The sequence below is a fragment of the Vespa mandarinia genome, unplaced genomic scaffold (genome assembly GCF_050613455.1).
Source record: "Vespa mandarinia isolate Hongniang unplaced genomic scaffold, ASM5061345v1 scaffold_58, whole genome shotgun sequence".
In the NCBI taxonomy this organism is placed as follows: Eukaryota; Metazoa; Arthropoda; class Insecta; order Hymenoptera; family Vespidae; genus Vespa; species Vespa mandarinia.
The window spans coordinates 15001-25000 of record NW_028197192.1 but is presented as its reverse complement, the minus strand read 5'-3'; the positions used below and the strand labels follow the sequence as shown (position 1 = coordinate 25000).

The window sequence follows — 10000 nt, the reverse complement described above, 5'->3', positions numbered from 1 at the left end:
GTTCGCTTGCGAGTGGATCACCGTTAACGAGTGGAGAGTCACGCCAACCTGACGACGAAGATGGTTAACAGAAGCACGACCAGGGTGGATCGGCTGAATTGCGTTGATGCACCACCGCAAATCTTTATCTCCATTTCCTCCGGATGATAATTTATACACTTTGGCGGTCTTCTCCGATAGAGCCGTTCTCTTCTCGCTGTACACGCTCCTGGTTCAGTCATAGCTTCGATCGGCTCGATGCTGAGTTGTTTGTTACCACAGGGACACAATGTGTCTACCACCAAGAGAATCAAATTCGTGTGATGTATTTTTTGCACGCTGAAAGGCCTGTCGAAAAGTCAATTCGTCACATATTACAAGGATTCATACCTATTTATACGCGATTACATCCAATCACGGAATAACTTACCTTTCGCATCCTGTAACATGGCAATTCGTGAGTTTTCCTTTAAGCGGATTACTTTGGCCGCTGGTATTGAGTCTTTCAGGCTGTAAGATATAAAGATCCGTCTTCTTTTCGCAAGACCTCAATTTGCGCGGTGGAAAATGGGCGGACGTGGCACGTGTAGTCGGTGGTGAAACGGGTATCGGAGGTGCGACTGGTATTTCCGAAAAGTGTTCTTTTCCTGATACAGATCCCGCGGTTGATTCCGCCGGTGCTATCGACTCCAAATTGTGAAGTTCAGCTAGTTCGTCGGCACCGTTGTTATTGGGATCGGTTTCAACGTCGGTGTCAGAAAATATCAGATCGTCTGGAAAGATCGGGTTATTTTCTATCACGATCGCATTTATTTATATCGATCGATCTATCGACTAACGGGCTAACGAATATAATTTACCATCGTTTTGCATGGAATGTGCAGCATCCTTGGCAAAGGCCACTACAGTACGCCAAATATCTTGAACGTTGAAGCTCACAAAAAGATTCCAAATGAAATTGCCGATAAGCGCGGTGCCTTTTAAAATAGATGCCGATGTCGTTCTTGGTGCTGACGAACGGTGACTTTCTTGAGGGCTGCACGTTCCCTGATAATCGATAACGGTTACCTTCCTGAAATAATAGATAATATTCGATATTATCGAGAGTACATAAGTAGAAACTTTGTATTAAGTGACAATGAATAAACCTGTATATCCTATCTTGTACCAAGGAATCCATTATGGTACCATCTATCTCGCCGAAAAATTTCCCGGTATGTTCGTGTCTCTCGCTTATAACGATAAATCCACTATTGTCGAGTATGTAACAGTCGAGTTCCTCCGACGCACAGTTTTTTTTGCAGCCAGACATTCCTGTACACTGTGGGAGTTAAAATTGCGAAATAAATTGTCATTGAAGTAAAATCAAAGCGACGGAATAAGGTTGAATGATTACCGTTGAAGTTATGTTAACGAAATGCGACGCCAATGAGGAATGTTGAAATTGCAATCCTACCACTGCAGCCGGAGCTTTATGTCCTTTTCCAATGAAGATAGCGTGTGTCGCGGTAACCAGAGGATTCGGTCTTTCGGCTGGTGAAACAATATTATGCTTATCGGATGAACGAGATTTTTATGTGTGGGTGGTTGGTCAAAAGATTTCGTCGTTTTACACGTACCGGCATCGAATGGAACGCTAAAAACGAAACTTTCTGGCTCTATCGAGTGTTGATCGACGGCACGTTTGTACCAAGACGATTCCATAGCTCTTGCTTGTTGTTCGGGAAACCAACTGAAAAGGAATACTCGACTGACGTAATTCTTGACCGATCTGACGCAAATAAAATCGTGCGATCATTTACGTACGGCTCCTCTGCGGTCTCATCGCTCTGTTGATGTTCGTGCCAACGAAAAAGTCCGCTTCTAGTTGCGATGAAGCTTCTCGTAACCCCGAATCTACCTTTCCCTTGGCTGTAAAAACAAACGTTTCGCGTTAGAAAAGAATTTTATATGATCATATTGAAATTGTCCTTTTTGAGAACACATTGAAAATTATTTATTGATCAAATTCGAAGTATTATAAGAGAATTACGAAAAGAAAAAGGAAAAACAAAAAAAATCATCTATCTCACGTTGCGATCACATTTTGTGAACACCCCTCCCCCTCTCACACGTCTTATCACATTTAATTGGTTTTATCACATTTAATTTAATTGAGACGATCCTTCGATACAATATTAAACTCATACCTTGATTTTTCTTTTTTTTCTTTTCTTTTTTTTCTTTTTTTTCTTTTTTTTTCTTTTTCTTTTTTTTTTTTTTTTTTTTTTTTGATTACTTTTCAGACCGTATAGGCTCGTCAGAAAATTCTCTAGGTCTTGATCGATTAGTTTTATATTCGAATAATATTACATAGGGTGTATAAAAAAGAAAAGAGAAGTACGCATCACCGTTTTACCATGTAATTTTCCTTTTGTCGACAACTTGTTAGAATCAAGTACAACTTTTTAGACATTTTTATGCACCCTATATATCAAGTTGCATCGAAGAGCTTTCAAAGGTTTATCCCTTAAATCGAAATAGTATATTGATCGTCGTATAGAGAGCTCGTCGACGTTAAATTCGACGCAAAGGTGGAACAATAGCAGGTAATTATACACCAGCTAAGAACTTATTATGTTGCAGCGTAGACGAACGCATTTAGACAAATAATTGTGCATAATGGATTTTTGCAAATTACCTGTGCAGTAGAGCCATCAGTATGGCAATAGGGCTAGCGGTGGAGACACACAATAATAAAATGTAATAAAAATATATGCAATGAAATATAAGGTCTTGTAAAATGAAAGAGAGCGAACGTTGGCGCAGAGTGCATAATTTTCTAACTACGTGAAAAACGTGGAAACGCGAAATATCCGTACTTATATGTAATGCAAATTAAGTTGAATTTTTTTTTTCTCCCTTCTTTCCTTTTCCTTTTCTCTTTCTTTTCGTATTCATCGTGTACCATTGTCCGCTTTTGGCACCCGACGCAGTACTTTTATCACGCTTCCACGTTTTTCTTTCAACCAACGGTGCCTTCCGCCGTCCCCGTCGCAATTATGCGAGACAACCTGTCACGGGCAGAATTAAGAGTGCGACGCAAGGATAATTTTCAATAAAACTTTGCAATAAAGAGCTCGACACTCTCGTGACATTCTCGTAACGGTGCGTGAATTAATAAGTACAATAATCGCGTGCTTTGTGCATTTTGTGAGGTGCTCGAGACATTACTAAACGTTCGTTGCGCGTATGTGAAGGATTCACACGTGCTTTTCTATAATCCTCTTTTTGTCTTCCTTTACGTGGATCGACTTACTTACTTTGGATTCTCTTCTTTGTGCATCGAACTTCTTCTTTTATCAAACCCATCCGTTACCAATGCGTCCAAAACTAAAGACTGAAGTAATCTCTTATCACCTGAAAGCAAAAGTCAATAGGTATCAGAATACACGTTGTTGATTCGAATAAATTCTTATACCTTTGGTATTACACTTACAATAATAAGCGTCCTTGTCCGGCTTGCTCGCCTGTTTATGGTGCGAGCTTGGACTCCTTGGTCTCAAGGACATCCACTTCCACCCGGGTTTTCGCGTGCGTGATAAAAAGTGCAAAACGCGTTCCTCCGGGGAAGAGAACAACTTGTCCGATGCCGAATTATATTCACAGTACACCCAATCTGGATGTACTTTCCAATTATTACCTTTAAAGTATTCCGTCACTGAAAAAGATTTGAACGAACCAAATCGGTAACGTCAAACAAGTATCCGAATAATAAGATGTATATAGGTAAGTACAAATTTACCATCGACTATCGTGTGCTTGATCTCTTGTTCGGCAAGGAGTTCGAACATGCCATACCCCTCGGGTAAAGCCAAACCTAATGAAAACGGCGTACCCTCGATCGGCTTGTAAAAATAATTGTGTCGTCTGATAGTCACTCTTTTCTGAAATTTGCATTTGTTTTTTTGTGGTTAGTATTTTATTTACTTTTCTTTTTCTTTCTCTCTCTCCCTCTCTCTCTCCCTCTCTCTCTCTCTCTCTCTCTCTCACTCTCTTTCGTTACGTAAACACACACGATAGTACGAGAGTAGCAAGCAAAATTTACCATGTCATCGTAATGAATTTTCACAGCAAAGCCGGTCTCCCCTTCCTTCTGATCGATCATATCGTGCCTCAACTGTGAAAAGAATTTAATTTATGATTCAATATAGTATAGATAAAACGGATTCCTCGTCGTCTTTTATCACTTACATCTAAAAGAAGAGAATTGTTCAAAGAGTGCGAGGGTCCGTCGTATTCGGCTAGTTCGACTTCCGATAGGTCTACGCTTATATACGTAGGTTTCAGTGTCTCCTCGTACTATATCGCAAACATGAATGTTAAATTAGATAATTGATCGAAGCGCGTCTCATCCGTTATTTATACTTACATCTGCATTTCCTGGCTGCATTAGTGTTGTAACAAACGTATGTAAGTATCCGATGAAAAGAATATCCTCTATCACGTGATTTACTTACCAGCGGACGCAGATCCGGATGATACAAGACACGGCCATTATTGTCGACAATAAAGGAGTATCCATTGACTCCCAACTGAAAACGTGATCAATCGATCAAATATCCTTATAATGTTAAGAAATAAGCAAAGATATGTATAATAAATACTTTGGAAGGTGGGACGAGTTTTTGAATTTCTTCGACGGGAACGTCGGTACCAACGACGCCCAATAAATTAGCCCTTTTCAACTGAAATACATCGAACAATATGTATTAAGATAAAACTGTCGATAAGTAAATAATCATATTTTAATACGTACCGTATGATTTCGACGATCCAAAATCGGAGCAGTGACGGACGTCATCAGTTGTCCACGATTTTCCCTGCCGTATCTACCGCTCTAAAAATAAAATCGACGTATACACGTTATATCGTATCGCTAATACAACGTCGATATATACTTTACCTTTCCACCGATGTAAGCCGGACTCCAGTGTATAGGATGATCGTGCTGATAAAGGACCATAGGTCGGGCGAGTACCTTTACATATTCGAAAACTTTACTTTTAATCTCCTCCGGCTTGGTAATTCTCGCATAATACCCTGTAAATTGGAATGATCGATTTACGCGATCAGCTTAGATATATGTTTAATAAGAGAAATGATTTATACCTTTGTTGTTGCATGCCATGTCAAAGAGTTCCGGACTCTTGTCACCGCCAACGAGGTAAGTAAATAATCTGACTGGCATGTGCGGCCAGTTATACCTTTTGATCACTTCCTTTGGAGGACCTTCGTTGTCAGTCGTTATCAAGATTATCGCCTGATTACATTGACTACCCTGACTGGTTCTGTTGTACTTTTGAAGTATTTCAAAGGCCGTACTCAAGGCCGCCGATATATTCTTTGTCGTTTCCTCGCGTTTCAATGTATTCGTTGCGAGCTTGAGCTCGTGTATGTTCTCTGGCGAGGCCTGGGCTAAGCTGTCCTTGAAACACTGTACGATTTCCTCGGCCGTTTCGCCATATCGGTAAACGTTCACGTAATCGTCGGGACCTAACGTGTCCAATATCGCCTTTGTAGTGGCGCTTATTAATCGTTGATTCCTCTCGCTATCGTATCCCATGGTGTCTATTAAAATTGCCAAATCTTTTGGACTGTTCGCAGCACCGACGAACCAATTAGAAGTCCTGAAGTCGTACACGTCGCGATAAACACGATTTGGGGAAACTGACGGTGACTTGTTCGTGCCAAATTCCATCGGTGGCCACGTTATGGCTAAAGAAAAAAGAAAAAAAAGAAAAAGAAAAAAAAAAAGAAAAAAAAGAAAAAAAAAAGAAAAAAAGAAAAACTAATATACCAACTCCGATTTCAAGTAAAATGGTAATTCTAATAACTCGTTAGCAGTCGAGTCGGTCTGACAAAATTTCAACGTTATTACGAAGATAACGAGGGACGTGCATTTACCAGGAAAGCGTCTTAAAAATCCCGAGGTAGCGCCGTAGTACTGCCAAGATAACGAAGGATCGCTTTCGTAATTATTGACGAAAAGAGGATCCAAGTATTCGCTCCATTGAATGCCCGCAGCAACGTCGCTTTCTGTAATGACATTTCGAACGGCGTTAAAAGGATTGCGAAGTAAGGAATACTCTCTCGAGAAGTTAAAGTGGCTTCGAAAGAACGAACGGAAACTCTAGATGCGACATACTTTCCCAAAGTATTTATTTCGATTTATTTTAGTATAAATAAACGTCGTCCGAATTTGTATTTGTAAACTTTTGTATACTGATTATTCGCGATAACGTACCTGTCTCTTGTATTCCAGCTGGCATGAGAACCGACGATAAACTGACATTGACTGCCAGCCGATCGAAATGACGATTCATGCTTAGATATACTTCACGAGAATCGGAGGAACCTTTGCCATCTCCCATAAAAAGATTCGAACGATGGGAAGAATGATATTTAGGTGACACGTTACCGTCTCTTGGCGCAGAAACTGCGGCCTGTTCGGCACTTTCCATTAGCCTCTGCGACATTCGAGAAAATAATTAAAGATCACTGATACACAATGATAAACCGACTATACGGATTTTCTTATCTACATTCGTGATCGTTCAAGAACGTTAATATATATATATGTATATATATATATATATATATATATGTATATATATATGTAATACATGAAAGAGAAAGCATCATTTGCACACCATAATCCTGGAATTAATTAAAAAGAGATCAATGGAACAGGATAATACTTGGGCTTAATTATTCGGGCATCTTCTTCGTTGGTAAGTAAGTAAAGTACTTTGCTCGTTGTAAGATAATGAGAGAGATAGAGAGATAGACCATATCGTTTAACCGGCGACGCAGTGTAAGTGCAAATGGTAGGTATAGCGTAATAGGAGTGCAAGTGGTGGGAGAGACGTGCGCCAAGCCTAGCCTCGTCAACCAGTCAGGTACTTCCCTTCAACGTGATAGGATTCGTATCGACGTCAATTACTTTATCCATGCTAGTTCGTCGATTCCTCCGAATAAATTGTAAGAGCATTAAAATGAGCCATGCGAGATCGGGGATTGCGAATAAATATTATGAAGAAATTTATATCATCTATCTATATATTGATTATATATTTTATTTGACTTTTACTCACCATTACAGCGTTCATTTTAAAGTCCATCATATTTTTAACTTCAGCAGCCATTTCTCTTACCAGTACCAAGCCGTCCCTTTTAATAAGATTCGCCTCGACTTTGTAATAATTCTGTAGAAATCGAGAAATAACGATAACGTTGAATATAATCGTGAAGAGGGCGAAGGGTGGGGGTGATGAAATGGGGAGAAAGAAGAAAGTGTAGAAAAAGATCAGGGACGTGAACGATGTCCTTTTGATTTCTAAACGTTGTTCAATTATTAGGATAAATGCTCAATGAAAAGTAGTTTCCCTGTCCACTCGGTATTGGTCGTACGTAGTCGGCACTAATCGGCACGTCGTTAGTGGGTGAAAATAAACGTCGATACGCGCGTCGATCGTCGGTATTATTATTCTCGTCGGTTTAATCGACACGCAAAGTGCCAATTGGCCTTGACGTTGATAGCGCATTTACCGCTACAGACCGTCTACTACGTCGGTTCTTGCATTATACACACCGAAATGGGAATAACGTTCGAATTGTTCGTCGATCGGCCGTTTAATGACACACCCCACAACTGAGTCGTCTATGATACGTGCTTATGAACTTATTGTTAGACGAATTATTTCCTTCTAATTGCGATCATCATTCAGAAAAAAAAAGAAAAGAAAAGAAAAGAAAAAGATCGTTTCGCCGTGTTCGTATTATCACATTGCGATTGTATGTTATCGGAAGGGTAAACGAGCGTCGAGAGGAAATGGAGAGGAGTGTTAGCTGAGAAGAAGTTGGGAGAATGGAAGGATGGGACGGTGATGCCAGGGGCGTAAGGCAGAAAAAGAAACGAAAAGGAGGATAATGGACAGGATGGATCGAGCGTAAAAAACCGAGCGACCGAGCGAGCTTTCTTATCTGTAGAAAAGTAGAAACGAGAGAGAGAGAGAGAGAGATACCCTTTTTATTTTCTTTTGATATTCGTGCGAAATAAAACACGAGCGGTTGTGTGACGAATAACTTTTAATGACCTTTCTTTATTTCGTACGTATTTACGTAGGTGTCGATAAAATATCTACATCATTGATTCATTTTTCTAAATTGCAATTAACCAAAAATAATAAACGAAAGAGCAAATTGCATTATATCGTTAAAAGTGTTTATTTTGAGATATGTACAAAGTTCGTCGATCGAGGAAAAATATTTTTATCATCGAGGTTTAATCTTAAAAATATGAAGGGTAATGCCTCGTATCGACCCTTTCTCATTTAGTTTCCCTCTTCGCTCGATATTGCCACGTAATCGTTCTATTATTTCCCAAATAATCGAACAATATCTAAAAATGAGCATTCTCAAAGAATAACCACTGTAAATCATTTAACAATTTCTATTCTTACGACGAAGACGTACAACGCTCGTTTATTCTCTTTAAAATTCTTCGTACGTACAAACATAGAAAGTAAATATTAATATTTATCTTTATGCATATACATGTATTTATATAATCCGTAGTGTAACTACGTCGAATTAAAAATGTTATCTCTCAATTGCGAGAGCAACAGGTAAATTTAAAAGGCTCCCATTCGAGTGCTCCTCCTTATATGCTTTCGATATATCGTAACGACGCGTATACGTACATACGTACGTAGCTGTGTGTATGTATGTACGTATATACTCGGCAAGCGCGCGCGCGTGTACGTGCATATATATGTATATATACACATATATATATATATATATATATATATATGTATATACATTTACGTACAAACAAAAGACGACGACACAAATAAAGAACTTTCCTCTCTGCTTCTTCCGCGAGTTTTGAGAAAAAAGAAGCACATAATATATATTCCATAGGACGCTTTTGTAATGCAACGCGAGAAGAAAATATATCATTGTATTTTTCTTCGAATGAATTACGTCGAATAGAAGAGAAAAAAGAAGAAGAAAAAGAAGGAAAAAAGAAAAAGAAGAAAAAAAAAAGAAAAAGAAAAGAAAAATATTGAACTCGATTTTGTCATTGGTCCGTTATACTTTTATTACGCTATATGTACGTAAGTAAGTAGATACATTGGTTTTTTTACGAGCACGGCTACAGAGATCGATTCTCATCGGAGGAGAAGAAAATGGCGAAGCCGATGACATTCGATAGACGTTCGATTTCGTCGGTGTGCATCCCTCTTTCTCCCTCTCTCTCTTTCTGTGTATCTGTGTAGGTATGGGTGTATGTGTGTATGCTTCTACCCGAGAGAAACGAGCGAGAATAGTGGTTATACGTATGTACGAGGTGGAAGAAACGTTGGTGGTTGGTGGAGATGGCGATGGCGCCGTAGAAAGGACGAAGAGGGCGAGAAGAGGGTGAGAGAAGGGAACCAGCACGATTCGACGCTCGTACTTTTCGCGCGTTGTCGTATCAGCGACAGGGGATTCGAAGTTCGCGTATTATCGATCAGCGTGTCGCGTCCGTTTACTCACTGCGACTACGAGCAGAGAGAGAGAGAGAGAGAGAGAGAGAGAGATGGAGACGCCTATGTATACGTACATTCTACGTTCAACCACGTTCAACCACGTTCAAGCTCGTACAACTTCGAACTCAAGAGCCACCTGCAAAAGGGCCCCCCTTTTAAACGAACCTTTTCATACCGACGCTCTCAAACTCTTCGCGGTCTTTATTTTAGCCTCCTCCCTCCTCTCCACCCTTTCGTTTTCTCCCTAGCTTTCTACTTCTCTCATTCATTTATTCTCGCCTCTGGATAACTATATGGCTCGTTTATTTTTCAGAAATACTTTTCAATTTCGTTTATCTCGGTCGTACGACCTTTTTAAATTTATAAATTCCTGGCCTTGCTCGACAATATGGATATCGTTTTTAATCGATAATTAATAGACGAATAAAATTCCTAATCTTTTG

At 39.6% G+C, this 10000-nt stretch overlaps 2 protein-coding genes across 5 annotated transcripts in view; one reads left to right on the top strand and one right to left on the bottom strand.

The window, feature by feature from the left end:
* The window catches only part of LOC118445491 (uncharacterized), a 15817-nt gene extending 9885 nt beyond the window's left edge, over positions 1–5932 (top strand). Inside the window, exon 3 of the mRNA XM_085664461.1 lies at positions 5626–5932. The gene's annotated coding sequence lies outside the window, so the exon portion shown is untranslated. The remainder of the gene's footprint in view (positions 1–5625) is intronic.
* Positions 1–10000, bottom strand: part of stol (voltage-dependent calcium channel subunit stolid) — a 16323-nt gene that overhangs the window by 803 nt on the left and 5520 nt on the right. For 2 of the 4 annotated variants that reach the window (XM_085664458.1, XM_035875047.2), the window contains exons 3-24: positions 7116–7226; positions 6266–6488; positions 5926–6057; positions 5131–5736; positions 4925–5061; positions 4778–4858; positions 4626–4706; positions 4479–4553; positions 4391–4405; positions 4213–4320; positions 4067–4138; positions 3764–3905; positions 3458–3679; positions 3282–3378; positions 2660–2692; positions 1786–1890; positions 1599–1711; positions 1376–1512; positions 1128–1300; positions 840–1051; positions 410–752; positions 1–327 (exon numbers count right to left, since the gene is read on the bottom strand). The exon at positions 1–327 is cut by the window's left edge and continues 803 nt beyond it. In XM_085664458.1, the coding sequence (XP_085520584.1) occupies positions 39–327; positions 410–752; positions 840–1051; positions 1128–1300; positions 1376–1512; positions 1599–1711; positions 1786–1890; positions 2660–2692; positions 3282–3378; positions 3458–3679; positions 3764–3905; positions 4067–4138; positions 4213–4320; positions 4391–4405; positions 4479–4553; positions 4626–4706; positions 4778–4858; positions 4925–5061; positions 5131–5736; positions 5926–6057; positions 6266–6488; positions 7116–7226 (3507 nt within the window). In that variant the 3' untranslated portion in view covers positions 1–38. Of the gene's footprint in view, positions 328–409; positions 753–839; positions 1052–1127; positions 1301–1375; positions 1513–1598; positions 1712–1785; positions 1891–2659; positions 2693–3281; positions 3379–3457; positions 3680–3763; positions 3906–4066; positions 4139–4212; positions 4321–4390; positions 4406–4478; positions 4554–4625; positions 4707–4777; positions 4859–4924; positions 5062–5130; positions 5737–5925; positions 6058–6265; positions 6489–6719; positions 6853–7115; positions 7227–10000 lie in introns of those variants that run through there. The other 2 variants (XM_035875049.2, XM_035875048.2) reach the window with 2 other exon arrangements.